The sequence below is a fragment of the Ictidomys tridecemlineatus genome, chromosome 10 (genome assembly GCF_052094955.1).
Source record: "Ictidomys tridecemlineatus isolate mIctTri1 chromosome 10, mIctTri1.hap1, whole genome shotgun sequence".
Lineage (NCBI taxonomy): Eukaryota > Metazoa > Chordata > Mammalia > Rodentia > Sciuridae > Ictidomys > Ictidomys tridecemlineatus.
In genome coordinates, this window is record NC_135486.1 from 105,021,137 (window position 1) to 105,043,919 (window position 22,783).

Genomic DNA, 22,783 nt, shown 5'->3' on the forward strand with positions numbered 1-22,783 from the left:
GCCCTGTGGGGAGAGACCACAACTCACGGCCTCATCTGGAGTGGGCAGGGGTTGCTATGGCCACTGGACAGTTCCATGGGATATGGGAGCCATGAGACCGGAAGCTTCCCACCTTGGGTGGACTCAGCTATTACAGTTTGCACCAGCCACAGATACCTTCTAGGTTCTCCATTTCTCCTGTGTGGGAAGCAAGCAATCGTCCTCGCCATGGCTGGAGGGAGGACCCAGGTCAGACCTCTGCCCCACAGCCCTCCTCACCAGGCCCATGCAACCACCAGACCTCACAAGACATCAAGGCCTTTTCATAGCAAGTGGAAGCTGGAGATGTGGACACCACCCTGAGTCTTGTGACTGGCACCCCGTCCCTGAGGCTAGCCTTAACAGTGGGGGCATGGCCACTTCAGGCAGAGCCCAGCCCAACTCTCACTGGACTCCACACCTCCCACCAGGTTCTGCCTCTTCTTTGTCAATGTGCTTATTGGTGCCCATTGTCATGGCTGTGTTCTCCTGAAGTCTAACCTGTGCCATGCCTATGAGGAGGACCAAGCATAGGGTACCCCTGGGCAACTGCCTGGGCCCAGGACTTCCTCAAAAGCTCCTGTGGCCAGCCAGTGGCCCCCAACTAGCCTCTCACTGAGGGCTGCCCTGCAGTGGGAACAGGAGGATGCGGGCCTGCCAGGGCAACACTGCCTTCCCAGGGCAAAGGGCTGGTGCTAAAGGCTGGAACATGGGGTGGGGGACAGAGAACATCTAAGAGGCCCTTCCCCTGAGGGCACTATGGACCTGAAGCTGCCTGGGGAACCATACCTAATGCCAAGATCAGAAGTACCCCTACTGACCTGGCTCTTGCTTCCAGGCAGCAAGGCCTCTACCCTGGGGAGCCGCTGGACAGTGCAGGAGCCCGTGTTTGCCCTGCTTTCCCCAGTTCTTCTCTAAAGCACCACGCTTCCACATAAAAATGAACCACCCTTAACAAACTATAGGAGAAACAGCCACCACCTGTGTGCTTCCCTGTGTGGAGGTACTTCTGTGATGTTACCCAGGGCTGGGAGAAAGTCCCCCAGTTCCACTGGCCCTTGCTCAGTCAGCATCCCCAATCTAGACAGCCAATCTATCCTCCATAGGATAAGGTTGTGTTGCCACCCTCACCTCACTGTGAGTGAAAGCAGATCTCTTGGGAAAGTTAGGGAGTTCTCAAACCTCACACCTCATTTGGTCCTAAATTACCTGAGAGCAACCGCTCTGCATGAGGAACTGCAACCAGGATGGAACTGTTGGGTGCCTCTTAGGAGCAGTGCTATGCCAGGCAGAGACCTCCTCTAGCCTCACTGGGACCCTAGGACCCCATACACACCTCCCATAGAATAGAGTCCAGATGACTCCTCCGTCCAGTTTCCCAAGTCTCCCCAGAGGAGCTTCACCCTCCACAAGCACAGGCTCTGGCGCCTCACTCCCTATGCCTAGCAGCAGACCTTGACCTGTTGTACCCTCATTGAACAGGGAACTCCACAGCACCTGACTCAGCACAGCCACAGAGGTCTGGTCCATGGGAGAAGGACCCAATGGGGAGGAAAGATGAAAAGTGGGGGCAGGGGAGAGGCAGCCTTCTCCCCAGCAAGCTTCCTGTCTGGGAAAGCACAGGGGGTGTTCCCGGTTGAGCAGGAGAATAAAAACAATGTTGAGGAGAAACCCTCCCTGGGGCTCCTCCACAGCAGACCCATCTGAGGGCTCTCAAACCTGCCCCAGGCCCAGAAGCAAACCACAGGGCTGCAGCTGCTGCCACCTGGTGGTGGCAGGAAGCCCACAGTTTCCCACCTCTGTGGATCTAAGTACTTGGACAAGACTCAGAGGGGCATCCAGTATGTTCCCCCAGCTCACACTCAATCCAACCACTATTGCATTCCCAAGGGCTGGGGATGCCACTGCCCATGCTTTTCTCCCCCTGCCAGGCAGCAGCATGCCCCCTCAGGGACAGTTCTACAAAAGAAGGCTGCGGTCTACCACGTGGAACCCTGAGGGAGATGAGGTGCCAGGCCAGAATATTTGGCCACCTCAAACAGCAGAGTAGGTGGCATGTCCACTGACTCTAGGCAGCAAGTGGTAACTGGTGGACCTGGAAGGAGGGCGAGGAGGTCCAGAGCACTGCATGTGGGTCTCTACCCCAACACAGCCATGGGCTGCTGAAGCCCAGGTCCAGAGGAGCAAGGCTAGCGAGAGGTCAGATCACTTCTGGAGGGCCCAAGGGACTGTGTGCAGAAGGAAACAGCCATGACAGAGACCCCAGGTAAGGAGCGGGGAGCAGCTCTCAGACCCCACCCTGCACCTGGACTGGCCCCTTGAACCCCACAGTATTGGAAGGCACAGCTGGTGTCAAAGTGCACTCCAGCTGGGCCTCTAATCTCTCTGTCTGGCAAATCCCCCATAACTTCAGGAGACACAGGAGAAGCGGGCAACCTGCCCTTATATGTCCCACAATAGAAAGTGAGAAGGGTCTCCTGACACACACCCATGAACCAGGCGATGGCTGAGATCCACCAAGTTGCCCCAGGTAGTACAGTGAGCACATCTGGTCAGTGAGTGCTGATACTGAAACCTGGGTCATGACACAGAACTCGAACACATGGCACCAGCTGTGCTCAAATGCTGGGCTCATAATGACCTGTGCAGAACATGTGGCCAACACAGATGGGGATTTCTCAATGTGAGAAATGCTAGGGATGATGGAAGATGTCGAGCCGTCCCTGCATATCTCTCTTCATTAGCATTTCATATGGAGTCAAATGGGTGGTAACAGGGTAGCTATTAACGCGCTCATGTCCATGATGGCTTCACTCTGTGCAGCCAAGGATGGAGGGCCTGCTCCTAGGCACAGACACTGAAGCAGCAGAATGAGTTCCCAACCAATGGGGTTTGGAGGTCAGTACAGAACCAGAGGTCTCTCTCACTCGTGGTTCACTCTGCTGAAGAGTGCCATTGAGGGCTGACCCCAGGCAGAGACATAGTATAGGCCCCCAGGGTGCCTGCAGGGACCTCAGCATAAGTGAGAGGCTGAAAGGATGTGAGGACAGCCCAGTCTGCAGCCTCCTGCTGTGGAGCAGGGACCCTGGGACCCCACACCCACCTCCCATAGGATAGAGCCCAGATGACTCCTCTGGCCAGTTTCCCAAGTCTCCCCAGAGGAGCTCCACCCTCCACAAGCACAGCTCTGGGCGCCTCTTTGCCACCTGCCACACCCAGAGCCCTAGTCTTGGCATTCCCCGCACCTCCTCACATACTGGGTGACCTGCCAACCACCTTCCCCCATCTCCCTGGACGTGCCAGCCTCCAGGGGAATCAAGGTGGTCCAAGATAATTCCCTCATATGAACCTTGTTCTCCCAACACAGCACCCCTAACCTGTTAAACAGGTGAAGCTTGTTTATTAGACATCTCCCTCACCTATCAGCTGAGCTCCAAAGGGGCAGGAACTCTGCTGAATGTTCCCCTGTACGGAACTAGGCCCAGTGGGAAGCAATTGTGGCCACACAGGAATCCTGGCTCTCCCCTCTAGACCCTGGCCATCTGTCCAGCTGGGACATCAGAGGTGATCTCCAAACACTGGCTAAATGAGAAATGTAGACAGCACCCTGCATGGTGTGATGAGCCACACCAACACCTCTCATCTGCATCACCATCACACTGTGGATCCAGGCCCATCATGGTGACAGTGAGCACCAAGACCAAAGGATACCACAGAAGCTTCTGGGAGTGGCAGTGCAGTGGTGCAGAGCAAGTGCTGTGGCTGCACTCTAGGTCTGGCACTGTCCCATACCAGCTCAGTATCCTGTGCACACCCCCAGGCCTCTCTTGGCCTTGGCTTCCTCCTCAGGAAAATCAGGATAACAACAGCACCTGCTTCTGGAGATGGAAATAAAGTGCAGAGCCGGCTGGCAATGCTGGCCAACTTGGTTGTGGAGGTTTTCCTACCTAAGAGGAGGCATTGCCCATGCCCACAAGAGCTATGCTGCTCCTGCCAGGGAGTGGAGCAAACCCCTCCTCAGCTCTGCTAGGGAAACATTGGCATTTGTACCTCAGGGTGGGATGGTTTGCTGGGAAGCTGTGACCAGGCATGCAATGTTGCATTCTCAGGCCCATCAGGCAGATCCCAGCTCAGAGCAGATACAAGCTGTCCAGGGAAGAGAGGCCATGCAGGGCTCTGACCAGCCCAGGTACTCATCAGCAGAAAGCCTCAGGAGCCAATGAGTCATGCTAAGACAGATCTGCCCTCCATCCATTTTCCTCTAGAAGAGGACATGGGGCATCAAAGAGGTCCCAAAGGTGATGCAGGTGGCAGCAGGAGAAAGAAGAAAGAGGCCACAGGCTGAAGCTGCCCTCTACCCAGAGGACCCTTTAGCATCCCAGAACAGAGACTTGGAGGGAAATCACACAAGGAGAAACCGCTGACCCAGGGACATGGGAAACAGATCCAAGCCCACACTCTAGGCCTCAGGGCTACCTCTGAGGCCCCCAGAGGGAACTCTACTCAGCAAAGGCCACCCCTCAAATTGACATCCTACAATACCCGCCATCTGGACAGGACTATCTAGGATCCCTCCAACTACCTCATGCCATGAAGAAAATTAAAGCAGACCATGTATGCAATATAACCATCCATGACCACACCCTCCCCCATAGTCTCTGGTCCAAGGAGGATGACCATCTGGGGACATGGGCCCTTTACCCACCCATGGCTCAGACTTACTTCCATCTCCGTACTGTGGGCATGCACCTTCTGCACCATGTCTTCAGCCTCCCGCACGCGCCGTGTCAGCTGGGGTGAGTACTCAGCCTGGGTCATCTCACTGTCATAGGACCCCAGGATGGCACGCATGCCATCCCGCTCCTGTGGGCACAGAGGACAATTGGTCAGCAGAACATGGAGACAGGAACCTGGGGAGCTCCCTTATGCAGCACCTCAAAGAGTTCAAGAATTCAGTTTCACGCTTACCTGCCAACAGTGCCCACCTCCAGAGCTCCTGTCCCAGAGGCCCAGGTGCTCAGAACTCCCAGGCCTTTCACCACCTAGGCCAGCAATCCCAACAGCATGTCCTAGTCTCAGTGCTTACTCTCCCTGTGTCAGGCTGAATACCCGCTTGCTTTGACTTCTCACCAGATCTCAGACAGTAACACTCAGAGCAAGGACATCAGCCAGCATTCTGGTGGGTGAGGAGGCACCCATACGAGTAGGGATACTTGGCAACCTATTGGGATAAGAAACACTCTGCTCTGCCCAACTACCCTGACTCTAAACACAAGGCCAGGATCCATCAGCAAATGACTCCTCATGGATGCTTGAGGCCACCAGAGTGTCACTGGGCCACCAGCCATGCCAAGCAACCTGCCTCCTCTCTTGACACAAGATAGCAATCACAAGAAGCAGTGACCCAAGTTTCCTGAGACAACAGACTGATCACACAGCCAGGAGTCTCAGCCTAGACAAGATCACTGCTTACCTATACCCTGCCAGAGTGAGAGTCAGGAAGTCAGGAACCCTGGGAGAAATGGGTGGCTTTTCCCCTGCCAAGACTGAGACTGATTCCTTCCTGAGACTGGAAAGATCCATCACACATGCCTGAATGAAAAAGTCTTGCTAAGCCAGCAGGGGGGCCTGCAGAGACAGAGGATGCTGCCTGGTGGGGAGCTGAACTGCTAAGGAAGGCCATGCCTCACAGGAAGCTGCCTCCTCCTCCTCCTTTGACTGAGGCTGTCAGATGTGAACCTAAGGCCACAGGGCCACGGGGTTCTCCCGGCTTCAGATACTCGATTCCTAGGTGGAGAAGGTCCATCCAACAGATCCAGGACCAGGCAGGGGCTCCTCCCATCTGTCCTGCTGCCCCCCTGCACTCAGTGGACTACACAACTGGGGATAGGGGAGCCCTTGTTCAGAAGCCCAGGTGTGTCAGCGTACAGCTTCTCTGACCACCTGTGCATGCAAACACCCTGGGGGTCTTGCAGAAGGTAGACTCAGATTCCACAGGGCAGGCAGGTCTGGCTGCAATGCCACCTTGCAATGCAGAGACCTTACTAGTGTGCTCAGTGACCCCCTTTTTGGCTCCGCCCACTTCTAGGGCCAGTGATGAGGAATCTGGAGCAACACAGGCCACAAAGAAGGTAATGGCTTCTGGGAGACCCTGGTTCAAACCCCAGCTCTGACCTCAAGTCTCAGATCCTTCCCAGTAAGATGGAGACATGAAGGATAGCTATGTAACTCAACACTGTTGTGAACAAAGTGTCCAGAGAACTGCCCTGTAAATGCTTGGTGCTCATGAAAGGATAGAATTGTATCAATGTTGGTGAACACTAGCAGTTAAGAAGTGAGGAAGCAGGTTTACACACTTACTGGCACATGCCCCTACCCAACACATGAATCCAGGGAAAGGAGCAGAGGCCAAGGTCAGACTAGCCCCTCATCACCTCCTCTGTGCCCTGGCCAGCAGCTCCCTCCCTCCCACCCAGCCCTGGCTCAAAGGGCAATTCATGGCCCTGATGGAGACCTGCTCTCTCAGACCTCCAGGGGAACAAGACCTCCACACAGAAACAGGTCTTCATGACCACCAAGGTCCCCATGCAGGTAGCATTCTCTCAGTGTGTACTTCCACAGGCTGCTGCCCAACCATGTCCCCAGGAGAGGCCAGGCCCATGGCTCAGCCACCTCCAGCAGGAACACAGGTCCCTCCTTTGTGAGAAAGACAGGCAGCATGTTGGGGTGTAGGAAATCCTGCCTTCTCCTTCCTGAGATGATGGGCCCTCAGAGCCTTGGGCTGCTGTGTCTAGGCACTCTGCATTCACTGGCAAGGGACACAGTTGTCACCCCAGTGTGGACTCTGTAATTAGCTGATGACAAAAAAATTCAATAAGTGAGAAATTAAAGTTACAAATCCAACTGGAACTGGTCACATATCCGGGGAAAATTTGTTTCCACGGGAAGGTTTATGGAGTGTCATAATTTTATTGAAATCCTATATCTTCCCATTGACTTTTATCGTCTCAAGCTGGTTACCCGAGTTATCATTACCAGAGTGTGGATGCCGCTCGAGGCTGGGGCGGGGGATCTCCTTTCATAAACAAACTACAATTGTCTCCTTTATTGACCAATAAATCTCAAAAATGCTGCCCTTCACTACGGCTCTCTTCTATTACATCTCCAGGCTAGCAATGGCTGGCAAAGAAGAAAAATGTAAAGTGAAAAGTTTGTTGTTTGTACCTTTTCAAGAAATTGTTTTGTCATTAGCAGAAGAGCAGGCACTGTGCTGGTGTGATTTGGTAACGACTTTTTAATGACTGATTCCACTTGTGGTAAAGTTCGCTTCGTTTCCAATTGAGCAAACACAGACGATTAATCGCTGCACAAACAGGCGCCCAGGCTGTGCTGACAGAAGCCTTAAAGACTTGCTGGAGAAGTACAAAACAAAACAATGTTTTCCACTGAGTGCTTCTCCTGGGTACAGAACGGTCCTGTCTGTGAGCAATGGAGTTGGTTTGTCACCCCATTAATTAATGGCAATTCGAAGAGAAAGCTGGGAGACAGGCTCACCTTTGAAGAAGCCAGTGGAGGACCAGGGGCCTTGTGCCTTTGGAGACCCCTAAACCAACCAGAGGATGTGAGTGCTTTCTATGCCTGTGGTGACCAGCCAGAGGCCATCCTAGTCCTGAGTCCCCTTCAAGAAGGAAGCTAAGGGAGTAAAGTGCCCAATGGTAAAGAAAATCATAAAGCTGGAAAAGAATTTCAAGGTCAAGGCCAGACAGGAATTTTCTAGAAGGAAACTGAGGTATGGAACTGCAGAATCACTTGTCCATGGCCCTAGGCATCCACTTACTGCTCATGGGTGTCTGAGCTTCCCAGTTAAAATAAATTTAACTGAGCACAGACCAGGCAGTGAGGCCAGCAGGGGGCATAGACTACCACCATAGGACAAAGAGCAGCAAGCAGGGGTGTAGGAGCTGGTCAGCCATGCTCCTGGGTGGAACTGAGAGTCCTGGGAGGCAGGGAACTATGGGCTCAGGGAGATCAAAGAGAAACCCACAGGCTGACACCATCACAGACACAAATACACCAGGACAGATCAGGTGAGTAGAGGGTGCAAAGCAGAGTTTGAGCTCAGCACCCCCAGCCCTGCCCAGGGGACCCCCCTGTGGCAAATCTCTCCATACAAAACCACCCTCCTTGACCCTACTTCTTCACTGCCACTTAGGCTACCCCAGGGGACATCCAAAGCCCATCCTAGATAGCTGCCACCTTCCCCCCACAGGTGCTAGGCTTTTGCTTCCCTCAAGGCTGGCCCGGAAAGTTCCTCCAGCAGGAATACAATGGGACCACCTTCCTTCAGGTACAGCATTACTACCTGTGGTATACTACCACAGGTATACAAAGTCTTGCTGCAATACTAGCTCCTCCCTACAGAATCTGACCCTCATCTCCCACACCTAGCAGTTTGAGGTTCATTTGGGCCAACCAAGGACCTGGGGAGGGTTCCCCCACTCAGGTTGTGCAGCTGCAACTAGTGGGACAGAGGAAGAGGGACTGTAGGAAGAGGAAGTCCCTAGGAGGTGACAGGAACAAGACAGAACATAGAGAAGGTGGGCTTCTTTGAAGATAGCACATGTCACATGTGTGCATATCTGTGTGATCATAAGTGCACATAATAAATTTAACTGGGTGACCCAGAGGTGGCCAGCAGAGTGTAGGAACCATGCTGCTGACACTCCTAGCCCTAATGGTCCTACTGCTGCCCCATGGCACCCTGGCAAGTCCTGCTGGGGTGCAGGTCTCCAGGAGAACCTGTGTAACCACCAAGGGCTGCTGGAAGCCTCTGCTACCGGAAGACCCAGTACGTTCATCCTTTATCCTTTTGCTCATATATTCACCAAACATGGATTCCATGAAGAGAAGCCAGGGAAGGTATGGAGAAGGAGCACAGGCCTTTGGCAGAGAACACAGAAAAGACCTATGGCTCAAGTGCTAGAGAGATGCCAGGTGGACATGGGTGACCACAGCATGTAGACTACAGCTGATGCATAGAGGGAAAGGTACACCAGGCAGAGGGCACAGTGTGGGCAGTCCCCAGTGTGCCTTGCAAAAGAATAACAGGGACAGTGGTGATTACCCCTCAGCCACCTCAGTCAAGAGGAGGCCTTTTCCACTGAGCTCTTGAGACTAGTCCCAGAACACACTGAGGAGTGGCTTGGGAATGAAGAGACATCCACCACACATACACGGATGGCCAGAGTAGGTCACCTGGGCAGTGGGGTGCCACACACCTGCTGAGATAGTTGGGGGACAAGTCTGGGGAGGAGTCTGCCTCCTGCAGGGAACACCAAGACAAGCTTCATGCCCGGGCTGGAGAAGGGCAGCGCAGTGACATAGAGGAGACAAGAGCGAGAGCCACAGTCCCAGTCTGGGAGGGGGAGCCACGAGGGAGTCTATTGGGAAACAGATAATTCAAGGTGGCCGGCAGCACCTCAGGCTGATGGGAACAGAGGCATGCGGCACAGTTGTCACAGAGCTTCCTTCTTCCCACCTTCCCAGACTGCAGCCCTTCACCCCTCCAGTGACATGAAGTGTGCAAGCCCAGGACTAGCTCCCAGGTCACAGAGGCCCAACAAGGCCCAAATCCTAGCTGGACATCAACTTGCTTATGACCTTGGCAAGAATAATCAGCTCCCCGTGTGCCTCAGGAGGTTCAATCGTGAAGTGGAAAGGGCAAAGTGTCCAGCCAGCCTTGAGTTCACATGTGGCTGCACATGAAGCTCTGGTACTTACTAGGTGCTGAGTCACTGCTGTCCTCATGACCCTTCCTCCCACTGTTTGTTTCTCCAATGGGGAGAAGACACTAGGTGCTCTGTTGAGACAGGTGCATGTAAGTGTTTCTGAGCCCTCATGGTGAAGTAACCAGTGACTGAAGAGAGAAAGGGCCCACCCAGGATCATGAGCCAGGGAAGGTCCCCAGGAAGCAGGGGTAAGCCCAGAGAGACCGAGCTGAGTTGGTGGCATTTGCATGCAAGAGGGTCCCTTCCTCAGATTTCTCCTCTGGGCAAAGCAGTGGCCCTTCCATTCACTTCTCCCTGGTCTCTGCTGCCAGGGCTACTGGGTCTCTTACCTTCTCTGACCACCCATGCATTCTCAGGGCCATTTGACCATAGCCTCAGCATGGTCAGCCAACTTGGTTACCTGCACTCAATTCTTGGTCCCTCCACAAGGTTTTTCTTAAGAAAAGAAAATTATGATCAAGTGCAGCTGCAAAGCCCTATTCCTACCTGCCCCATAGCACCCTGGCCAGCAGCTTCATGGAGTCAAGGAAAAACCCAGGTCTGCCCGCTCTGCCCACCCTAGGCCTCCTTTTCTATCACTAATCTCTCCTCAGACCCCACTTTTTGGTGTACACAGGGATCCTCAGGGTCTCCAGCACCAGGACCCTTTGGCCACACAGAGCAGGACCATTTCCAAGGACTTCCTTACACTATTAGATGCTTTGGAAAGGAGGAGAAGGAGGGGAGGACACATACCCACAGAGGAGGTGGGCAGCTGCAGAGGAGGTGCCGCGCTAGTGCTTAAGAGGCTTCCTCTCTGATCCACACCAGTCTGCCCTTTGGCCTGTGGATGCCAGGGTTCTGACCCAGGCCCCAGACAAACATGTGCAGCACAAGGACCAAGCCTAGGCAGGCTCAGTCCTAGGAGAACTTCCTGGGGCACCTATGTCTGTCTGCTTCCTCTGGCACTCACTGGGAACTAGAAATCATACTTGGAAAAGGACTCATTAAGCAGAAGCAAAACTTATTTACAGGGTCAGAAGATCTGCCTTCCACAGTGTTCCTAACCCTGACAGCAGACATCAGAAGTGACAAGACTCATCAAAGCCTTCATCATGATGTCTGCACTGCCCATCTCTGTGAGACAGGCTGTCCACTCCTGAGCCCATAGAATAGGCCTTGCATACTCCACAAGCCTCACTGTGCAAAGATGCTGGGCAGACTCTGCCCCAAGCAAGCAACAAGCACCCACATCACACAGACTGGCCCATAATCTCCAGGCTGGTAGGAGCCCTGGGCCAAGCAGGAAGCTTCCTAGGGAGATTTCACACAAGGCCCTGTATGCAGCATGACACTGAGTGTGGAGCCTGGGCCTGCAGATAGGGAAAGGAAGGAAGTGTGGTGCCTGAGCAACATAGACAATCAGATGAAGGAACCTGGACAGAGAAGCCACTATCCACAATGGGCAAGCTTGTATCTAAACAGACCACCATACTGTCAATGGTATATGCACACATGTTAGCCTGGAGGCTGTATAGGTGGGAAAAACATAAAATTCTAGTGCTGAGAATTTGTGGACTACAAGGCTACACTCATAAAACCTACAAGCAAATAACCCCAGGAAGAAAACACATGCAGTGTCTAAGACCAAACACAAATAGGAACACAGGTCCTTACTAGACGGCAATGACTCACTCCTTGAAGCGAATAAACCCCAAGGACAAAGTCCTAAGTGTATAAAATTATCATCAAAATTCACAAAATGTAAGGGCTGAGGCTGTAGCTCAGTGGCAGAGCATTCGCTTAGCATGTGCAAGGCACTGGGTTCGATCCTCAGCAACACATAAAAATAAATAAATAAAATGAAGGTATTGGGTCCAACTACAACTAAAACGTGTGTGTGTGTGTGTGTGTGTGTGTGTATAAATTCACAAAATGTTAATGAAAATGAACCAACAATACAAAATTTAGGAGAAAGAAACCCACAGTGTACTAGAATAATCAGAAAATAAGTATACCTAATATGTTTAGGTCAATAAAGGAATTTAAATTATTAGTAAGTTAATAACAAATAAGCAAATAAAAATGATTATAACCAAAAAGAAGAGCCAAACAAAATTAAAACAGAATGCTTAAACACTTAAATGTAGGAAGTAAATCAGCAGTTTAGATGTGGCTGAAGAGACACTTAGTAAACTGAAAGATAAATCTAAAGAATAAGCCAGAAAGAATAGGAAAAGACAAATACAGAAAATATGAAGGTGCTGAGAGAAATACAAGGTAGAAAAACAAAGTCTAAAATGTCTCTCACCAAAATCACAGAAAGAGGAGAGGAGACAGGAGAGAGGCAGTCATCAAGGTATAACGGTTGAGAACCTTCCAGAATCGATAAACCATAGCCAACTTCATATTGAGAAGCCACCACAAGTGCAAATAGTCAGGACGGGAAATTGGCACACCTTGACAGGTTAGAACAAGGCTGGGAGCCATGTGGGTCCCAGAGGCAAGTGCAGGAAGGATAGACACGTGGGCGGGTGTATGTGCTGAGAGGAAAAGAGGTCAACACTTACCACCAACAAGACTTGCCAGACAAAAGCAGAAAGGACATATATTTCTTTTCTTTCTTTCTTTCTTTTTTTTTTTTTTTGAAAGAGAGAGAGAGAATTTTTTAATATTTATTTTTCAGTTTTCGGTGGACACAACATTTTTATTTTATTTTTATGTGGTGCTAAGGATCGAACCCAGCGCCCCGCATATGCCAGGCTGGCGCGTTACCACTTGAGCCACATCCCCAGCCAAAAAAGGACATATTTCTAAATGAGAGAAATGATCATATCTCAGAGATAAGAATAAAGAGCAAAGCAACAAACCTATATGCACAAATCCAGATGTTTACTGACATTACAAGAGCATAGCTGCCCTCCTTATGGGGCTTCAATCGGTACTGCAGATTCTGACACCTCTAACAGAAATAGGCAGATCCACAGAGAGAATCATTAAGGACACAGCCCAATTAACCAGCACCATCAGTCACCTGAGTCTAATTGTCTTCCTCTGCCAATAGCAGAACACATGTGCCTCTCAAACTCACACAAAATGTTCACAAGACAGATCACATACAGGAACATAAAACACCACTTGAACAAATACAAAAGAGGACAAGTCACATAAAGTAAGTTCTCAGATCACATTGCATTTGTACTGGAAATAAATGACAAAGAGAGCCAGAAAGTCCCAAAATATCTGGAAATTAATCTACTTCTAATTGCACATGGGTCAACATAAGTCTCAAGAGAAATTCAATCATGACTTTGAATAAGAAAATGAACATACAATTTTTCAAAATTTTGTGGAATGCAGCAAAAGCAGGGCTCAGAGGGAAATTCATAGCACCAAGTGCCTAATTTAGAAACAAAGATCTAAAATCAATTATCCAAGCTTCCAGGTAGGAAATGACACAAAGAAGAACAATGTTAAGCCTAAAGCAAACAGAAGAAAAGAAAACAATGAAAATCAGAACAGAAGTTAAGGGAAATGGAAAACAGAAAATCCAGAGAGAATACAACAAAACCCAAATAAAATTCGGTTCTTCAAAAAGGTCAGTGAAGTGAATAAACCTCTAGTTAGGTTAATCAAGAGGGAGAAAGAACAGACAGATTACTAACATGGAGAGAAGAGGCTGTTACTGAATCCTTTGTAAAATGACAGGATAATAAAAGGATATCGCGAACAACTGTATACCTAGAAATTTGCTAAGTCACATGAAAGGGACTGACTCCCTGAAAGATACAAATTACCAAAACTCACAAGAGGAAGAAAAATCATGAGCATCGGCCTCTGGAGAGGCTCACAGGACTCCCCACTGCCTCCGTCCTAATGCTCATCTGCCCTGCAGACTTGAAACCAAGCAAGCACTAACCAATGTGTTAAGGTTGTTGACCAAAACACAGAAAGATTAAACGTGCTGCTGAACATGTAGAAACCAGCCCCAATTCTGGGCCAAATCCCTTACCACCCCCCAGTAAACTCCACAGTCCAACCTCTTGCTGTCTGTCACAAGGAAGCTGCAGACCCCACTTTATGCCTTTTCACTAATGAATGCTTTGCACTGACCTGCCTGGTATTGAAGGCTTCTTCCTTTAGAATGTCAAGTGGCCTGATCTAGGGATGGTTTGGGGCTATGCCTTGTAGAAACTCTCCTGCTGCTATTTTGGGTGCTACTCCAACCATGGGTTCAGTAAGACAGAACAGCCTGTATCTATTAAAGCAAATAAATCAGTAATTAATAATCTACCCAAAAAGAAAACACCAGACCCACATGGTTTTCCTGATGAGTTCGACCAAATATTTAAGTGAGAAACGATACCAATTCACTATAATCTATTCAGAAAAGAGCAAACTATTCTGCATGATACTGTTAGGCAGATGCACAACAAGCACCTGTCAAAACCTACATAACTAACCAGGCACAGTGATGCACACTGTAATCCCAGCTACCTGGGAGGATGAGGCAGGAGGATCATCAGAGCCCAGAAGTTTGAGACTACCTCCTGGGCAACACAGTAAGATCCTGTCTTGTTAAAAAAAAAAAAAAAAAAACAAGATAAAAAAATGAACAAAGGAAAAGACACCAAAGAACTATACAACACAGAGTAAATGTTACTATAAACTATGGACTTTAGTTAGTAATAAGTTATCTATCAATACTAGTTCATCAATTGCAACAAATGTACCACAGTAACACAGGATGTTAATACTGACACAAGTGTAAAACTAAAATGAAGATAAATGGAAGTAAAAACAATATCTTTTCAAACCTCCAAACATGTGTGCACTATACCCTGAAGTAACAGCCTACAGATAGGGTAAAGGTAAGCAGAATCAAGAGCTTTTAGGAGCCTGGCTCGTTGGGAAGAGATGGATGGGCTAACCTTTACCAGACTTTGATAAATAAAGAGTCTATCTTATAATCACCAGTGTAACTACTAAAAAACTATATAAAAGCTACATAGTTACCAAGATAATGAGGAGGACAAAATGTTAAGAAAAAAAATTTTTTTTTATTCTCCAAGACACAAAAAGAAAAGAAAAAGAACACTGACAAAAGCAACTATAAGAAGTATGATTTAAATGCAAATGTTTCATTACATTAAGGGCAACCAAAATAAATACTTCAACTAAAAAAAATTAAAGATTTTCAGACTGAAAAAAAAACACAAAATCTATCTTTACCATGTACATAAGAGAAATATTTATAATGAAACAATGAAGAAAGTTTCAGAATGAAAGCTGAAAAAGCAAGAGGTGCAAATGATTTAAAAAACAGAAGCTGATAAATCCACAAAGGAGATTTAATGATTAAAAGAATCCATAAAGGATATTTCATAATAATAAAAGGCTAAATTCACCAGGAAGACAATGTTTTTCAATCTGTATGTGCCTAATAAAACAGCATCCAAACATACACTCAATAATTGGGAAAATTAAAAAGGGAAATAGGTAAACATACAATCATGATGGAAATTTCAATATAATTCTCTCAGGAACCATAAGAAAACTTTATAAAGGATAAAGAAAACTTGAATAGAACAATTAACAATGGGCACAGACATTTAGAGAATAGTGCACTCAACAAACACAGAATACATGTTATTTTTAAGTGTGCATGGGTAGTTTATAAAAATTGACTAATATTGGGGTCATAAGGTATAGCCCGGTAATTTTTTGAGGGGGGCAGGGATTGAATTCAGGGGCACTCAACCACTGACCCACATCTCCAACTTTATTTTATATTTTATTCAGAGACAGGGTCTCACTGAGTTGCTTAGCACCTCACTTTGGCTGAGGTTGGCTTTGAACTTGTGATCCTCCTGCCTCAGCCTCCCAAGCTGCTGGGATTACAGGCATGCACCGTCGTACCAGCTAGCCTGATAATTTTTAAAGGACTGATGCCATTCAGTGTATAAACTGAGCACAAGGAAGCTAGAAATCAATAATAAGATAGCTTTTAAAAAAATCACCAAATGGTTGGAAATTAAGAAATTTATTTCTGAATAATCCATTGGTTGAGATAAAACCAGAATGGAAATGGATAAATATTTTGATCCACAGTTTGGATCTTACAAGTTTTCAAAGGCCCAAGTGTTGAAGGCTTGGTCACCAGCAGTGGTGCTTCTAGGAGGTAGTAGAATCTCAAGGAGATACAGCCCAATAGAAGGAAGTTAGGTCACTGGGGGTGCACCCTTGAGGGGACAGTGGAACCTCAGCCCCATCCTCAACCCCTCTTTTGTCTCTGGACCACAAGGTGAGAGTTCAGCTCCACCTCACTCTTTTGACATGACATGCTACTCCACCAGGGGCCCAAAGCCACAGGGCCCATTGATTATGAAGTGGAACCTCCAAAACTGTGAGACAAAATAAAACTAAGTTGAATATCTCAGGTATTCATTATAGTGAAGGAATACTGACTAACACTAGGAAAAAATACCATATTAAAACATAGTGTATGCAACTAAATTTATAACCTTAAATACATGTTAGAAGAAAGGATAAGAACAAATTATCTACATGTACAACTCGAAAAACTGGAACAATGACAAATGAAACCCAAAGACAGAAGGAAATAACATATAAGAGAAATTAATGTAATAGAATATATGCAAAAGAGAACCAATATAGCCAAAAGTGGATTAGTTCAAAAAAACTAATAAAATTGAAAAGCAACTGGTGATAGCAATCAAGAAAAATAAATAATAAGAGTAAGAAAGATGATATAACTATGCATCATATAAATATTTCAACATAAAATGAAAAACTTGACACAAGTAAACTTGAAAACTTCAGATAAAATGGACTATCTTAGAAAACGTAAAAGATTATCTGAAGTTTCAAAGCTATTAAAAATTAAACCCCAAATTTAAAATCTCCCCAATAAGAAAACCCCAGACCCAGAAGCCTTCTTTTATGCATTCTTTAAGAGAAAACAGTACCATCCTTGGCAGGCCACTATGAGAGTTTCCAACTCCTCAGGCCTAAGAGACCATGACACCAAAGCCTGACAGGACAAGTGATAAAGATGAAACTCCCCAATGCTCACAGATATAAGATCCTCCGTTAACTCACCAGCAAACCAATGCAGCACTGCACACAAAGCACCATGCACAGACCCCACATGCTCATTCCTAGAATAGGTTTCTTGCAACATTTGAGAGTCACTTAATTTCAATTCTCACTAACAGAACAAAGAAGAAAAATCATATGATCATATCTTGATATCTGCAGAAAAAGCATTTGATTAAAATTCAATATCTATTTACAATGAAAACAACAAAACAACGCTCTTAGCCAATGAAAAATAGAGACTCCCCCAGTGATAGGACAGATTTCCTTTCTATACATATTATACACACCATGATCTCTAATGGTGAGTGTGACAGCTAAGCTGGCCTCTTGTGCTTCCCAGCTGCCACGAAGTGAGCAGCTCTGCTCCACCACACCCTCTCTGCCACCATGCTCTATCTCAGCATGGGCCCACAGCACGGAGCCAGCTAACCATAGCTGAAATCTCCAAAACCATGAGACAACATAAATCTTTCCTTAAGTTGATTTTCTCAGTTATTTTGTCACAGTGATGAAAATCTGACTAACACATAGGGTGAGCATATAACACATCCTCCAATAGAGCAGCCACACTCTGGATACCAGATAGAAAACCATATGCACCTGCACGAGTACAGAATGCTCACAGTGGCATTAGTCACAAGTGCTGGAAAATGCAGGAGGAAAAGATAAAGTGTGGTACACTCATGCCAACACAAACAAGACAACTGCACAGCCACTTAACTGTGAACAAAGAAGCCTAATACAAAATACTACATGCTGCATAAGTCCATTTAAAAGTGGATACCGCTAACGGTGGTGTTGAACCTGGGGGTGGCGGGAGTCACCAGGTGTGAGCAATGCTTTATTTTTTGGTCCTGGAGGGGACCTGAGATGCACTGACACCACAGCACACAACATGTACTCAGAAAATGTGTGTTGGACGCCAAAGGCAGCTGAAAAGAAACTTTAAAAAAAAATAATAATAATCCATGGTTTCTGAAACATGATGGCTACCCAGTCACATCTGCAGCCTACAGTAAGCCTGTTTGACCACCTGCCCAAGAGCCATGGTCCCAGAGCCTGAAGGACAGAGCACATGGCTCCACTTGAGCATGCCCATCCAGGGAGGGCTAAGGAGACACTGGAAGTGCAGGGCAGCACATGACCCCAGAATGCAAACATTTGAAACCAAGAGGTTTCTGGACAAGGAGTATAATCTAGAAAAATTAATCTAGAGGCTGTGATTACATGACATGAAGGAAAGAGACAAGGAAAGATGAAGCAGAAGAGAATACAGAATCCGAGGGCAGACAAGTGTGTCCCCCAGTTCAGCTGTGGCACTGGGGCCTGGCACAGGCACCACCTCCTGCCGAGTCCCAAGAACACTGGCTCGCTAGTGTAGGGCTTTCCAGCACACGGAATCTGGGAGGGATACATGGGAGCAAATAACAATTTGTACAACTGGTCCAAATTTCTCGCCAGAGATGTCTGTGTAAACCCAGTTTTGTCTGCACAGTCCTCCAAACAGAAGAGAGGGATACAGAAACATTAGACTTGGTAAGAGACAATGGCTCCTCCACACACCAACCATCTCATCAGAAGCTAAACAGCAGGCAGAGGGACAGTCCCCTGATGATGCAGGGTGGACACGGGTACAAACAACTCTGTGGTGACACAAGTGTTCAGAGCTGTCAAAGCTCATTAACTGCAGTTAATTGGGTAAGAACAGTTCCATTGATGATGGCTGACGAAGAGGATAATTTCAGCAGAATGCAATTCTATTAATTTCTGTAGAGTAACTTGAACAAAGTGCGAACAAAGTGTTACCAATGCATTTCTTGCTTCGCTTCTTTTATAAGTAGATAAGACTAATTTAGAATTAACACACCACTTGCTTAGACCAATTAGAGACTTTATATAAACAAGGTCTGGGCCAGCCTTGGTAGGGTGCATTCTGGAAGAGCTGGGTTTCCCACACGAGGCCGCTCAACCCTTTTAAAGTGGTGAACGCTGTCAACTGCGCTTGATGAAAATGTTTCTGAGACAAATCAGACATCACCTGGGTTGGGGAAGGTGAGAACTACGAGAAACTTTAGCCATGCCTAATGAACTGGTTCGTGGTAACAGGCATCATTCACTATGTTCTGAAAGACTGTCCTCAGAGATTGGTGGGGGAACAGCTGCAGGGCTCCTGGGTCACATTCTAGCCCTCTGCTGTGTCCGCTGCCCTGCATCCACAATTGGCAACCTTGATAAATACTCAATGACACTCCCACCGTGCTCTAACACCTCCTTCTATTTTTATTACATTCCCTTAATTTCCTTAAGTCTCATTACAAGATGATCTTATCTGGCCAATAAGCCAAGTGTACTGAGGGCTGAGCTCCATTTGCTGGGTGACCAAACTCCAAAACACGTCAGTCAAGCAGTAAGCACACTCTCCTGTAGCTATACCTGCCCGACACAAGCACTCCCCTGAGGAAGCAGGAGGCCAACACGGCCACTCACCATGAGGGTCAAGGTCTTCTCCAGGCCCTGTTCCGCTCCCCTGCCCTCTACCTCGCCAGGCAACCCAGTGCAGAGAGCACTCGCCCCCAGCACGGTGAGTCACTGCTCACCTGCTCTGCCCTCCCGCCACCCCGCCGCCTCCCGCATTTAGCTGGAGGGGCAGAAGGATGAGCATGCTGCTCTGTGCTTCTCGCCAGCAAGCCACAGTCTCGCAATTTCAACCTCCTGATAAAAAGCTCTACAACACCTATTGTAGGAAGGAGTGGGAATCAATTGAGACTTCCCGAAGCAATTTTAGTTAGACTTCACACTGCTCTATTACAAATTCCATTTCATTTATGTTAGTTGTATAATGTAGTCCCAGCACCCACCCTGAGCCAGCAGAGCGTTCCTAACAGCAGTTCCTCATCCCTGCATAGATGATGACATGGGTGCTACATTTGAGTTGGCATTCTTGGAGCAACGAGAACAGCCAGGGAGGTGCCAAGGCCACCCTGAAGGGAAGCCTCACCAATGGCCCGGCTGCCTGTGTAGGGTCCTCAGGGGAAGGAAGACACAGCCCACACGTGGTCTGTGCAATGTGTCCCCACCACAAAGGTAAGGAGAACACAGAACGTCAGCAGAAACCACAGGCCTAGGGTAGTGTTGTTTAAGCACCATTTATTTGGCAGGACACAGAAAGAAGGGTTCGGGATAAGGCCCAATCTACTGAACAGAGTTGAAGCCCTGGCTCACAGTCAGCTCTACCAGCCTCGGACAGATGCTGTGGCCTCTCCAGGCCTGTTTCCACACCAACAAGGCAGAGACTGGGCTGGCTGGACTGGGCCTACTCAGCTCAGTGTTGGAACACCACAATACTGAAATGGCTGCTTCATGAGGGGAACCACGGCTCACACCCCACCACTTTAGCATCACTCCCCTCACGTTCCACCTGCTGCACACCCAGCCCCCAGATCAGGGCCCAGGACATAACAAATGCTTAGTAAATACTGACTGGACTGAAAATGAACAAAACAATCAGTCAGTCAGGCTTCAGAACCACCTCAGAGGAAGTTATGTCCCCAGGGTCATCAAGAATCAGCTGCAGGGCCATATACTATGTGAGGCAGCAGCCATAGCTCTTAGTGTCACACTAAAAGGCCGGATGAACACCCTGATGGTAAAAGGCTTAACAAACCAAAGTCACATCCCAGCTCTAAGTGCAAACACCCACTGACTATGGGACAGCATACAGTTGCCTACAGGGCAACGGTAACCACTAAAGCTGCACAAACTCCAGGTCTCAGGGGACACACAGCAAAACCATCTGCTCTGACCAACTGCAAGTGCTCATTCTCAAAAGAACAGGCACCCCAGTGAGGCCTGGGCCCACTGCCCCTGTCCAGCTCACAGCTCAGGGAGGGGATGCTTTGGCCTGACTTTCTTTGGCCTGTTGCTTATTGATGGGGCAAGAAATTAGCATGAGAAGGATTGTGCCCCCGTCACAGGACACAGCTGCTCTACCCCAAAATGGCTGAGTCTTTATTTAGAGAGAAAAACAAAATCCATCACAGAGAAGTGCAGGAAGGACAAGGTGACTCGTGCGTTCCTTGGTAAGAAAACCAGAGTCTCAGCCAGGCACAGTGGTGCAGGACTGCAATCCTAGCAGCTCTGGAGGCTGAAGCAGGAGGATCATGAGTCCAAGCCAGACTCAGAAACTTAGTGAGGCCCTAGGCAACTCAGTGGGACCCTGCCTTTAAATAAAATGTAAAAAGTGGCTGGGGCTGTGCTCGGTGGTTAAGCACCCCTGGGTTCAATCCCGGTACCCAAAACAACAACAAGACCCAGGGTCTCTGCTCAACTGCTGTGAAGTGTGGAGGCAGGTTCCAGAAGAACCACAGCAGCAATGAGAGCAAGAAGAGCTGGTGGTGCACACGCAAGCAGCCCCACCGCCTGCTCCGGCTGCCTGGCGTTGTGTAAAGACGCTGAAATAAAGGGGAGGTGGAGCAAGGGAAAACCAGGCTGGAAACACCCCACAGGAAGATCCGCCCACTGGATGGCTCAGGCCCAGACTCCTGCTGAGGAGGGCAGAAGGGCAGCTAAGAAGTCCACCTGGAGGAACCTAAGTCACACACTCCACCAGCAGAGAGCTCAGGTAGATTGTGAAAGAGCTGCTTCCAGGCCCCGGAAGGGATCTGCAGAACATCTCTACATTCTTTTACTGCTACAAACGGGGAAAGCAGCACTGCAAATCCAAGTTCAGGGGCCTCCTTCAGCTGGCAAATAGGGCATGCAAAGCTACAGACCCAGAACTGCCACCAACTCAAAGAGCAATAAACGCAGGATATGGCCTGGTCACTTAAAGAAGTCACAGACCAGAGCTTTCCATAAAGTCAAGGATCTGCCCCTTAGGTAACTACTATGTAAATCTGACTTTGCAGATACCTGATTTGCTTTTACCTGTTGTGACCCTGACCCTGCCTATTTGTAGACTTGCCTCCTCCTGCAGTGGGCTGGACACTGGAGATGGGAATCCAGCCACACACCTGCAAACATGCCTCCTGGACAAGCTCCTAAGACACAGTAAAAATCATGTTGCCCAAGATAAGAGTGGAATGAACGTGCAGGGACTTCTAGAGACTTCCACAACACAGCATGTGCTCCTAGAGTTACTGCTGTCACTGCCATCATGACATAACCACAATAAGTACAAGGAGTGACACGGACCCCTGCCTGGACTTTGGGAAGGAGTTGTGATGGAAGGAGGCGGTCAGAATCAATACATCAAGACTACTTAGTCTCCCTTAAAGTCATGGTGTCACTGTGGTGACAACCCCAAACAGTCCCTGGAAGGCCATGCTAGCTGCCAGGAGACAGTGAGAAACCAAGGCCCCTCCCAACCCTCACTTGGTGGCAACACATAAACTGGCCCCAATGCCAGCAACCAGAAAGAAAAAGAAGGGTAACTGGTGGAACATCTGGCTAACTGAGGAAGCTACTTCTTCCCTGAGCACCTAAAAAAAGGGGTGCAGAGGGCAGAAAGAGTGCCATACCCACCACCAGGCAGAGCACGGCACTGAACAGTTAGCCACCTGTGGCAGGCACTATCACCCCCACCACCACCTGTACAAGCCAGATAACTGCAGTGCCACAGGGCAAAAGTCCCACATGGGCCCAGGTGTCACCTCAGGATCCGGGGACCAGGCCAGGTTGCGCGGCCCTTGTGCTGGCTGAAATCCTGGATCAGAGCCAAAAGAAAACAGGTGAATCTTCAACAGCTCTCAAGGCCATGGGCAACTCCAAGCACAGGAGAATATGAAGGAAAAGCAGCAGCACATGCAGCAATGTGAAGCACCAGGTGTCCCAAAACTTCATCAAGAAATAAAAGCCAAGAGACAAACTGGGGGAAA

General features: G+C 48.5%; 1 protein-coding gene across 13 annotated transcripts in view; it reads right to left on the bottom strand.

Annotated features, from left to right (window-relative positions):
- The window catches only part of Mad1l1 (mitotic arrest deficient 1 like 1), a 354,495-nt gene that overhangs the window by 162,930 nt on the left and 168,782 nt on the right, over positions 1-22,783 (bottom strand). For 11 of the 13 annotated variants that reach the window (XM_078023582.1, XM_078023580.1, XM_078023581.1 and 8 more), the window contains one exon: positions 4,741-4,881. In XM_078023582.1, the coding sequence (XP_077879708.1) occupies positions 4,741-4,881 (141 nt within the window). Of the gene's footprint in view, positions 1-4,740; positions 4,882-7,242; positions 7,397-19,394; positions 19,476-22,783 lie in introns of those variants that run through there. The other 2 variants (XM_078023587.1, XM_078023586.1) reach the window with 2 other exon arrangements.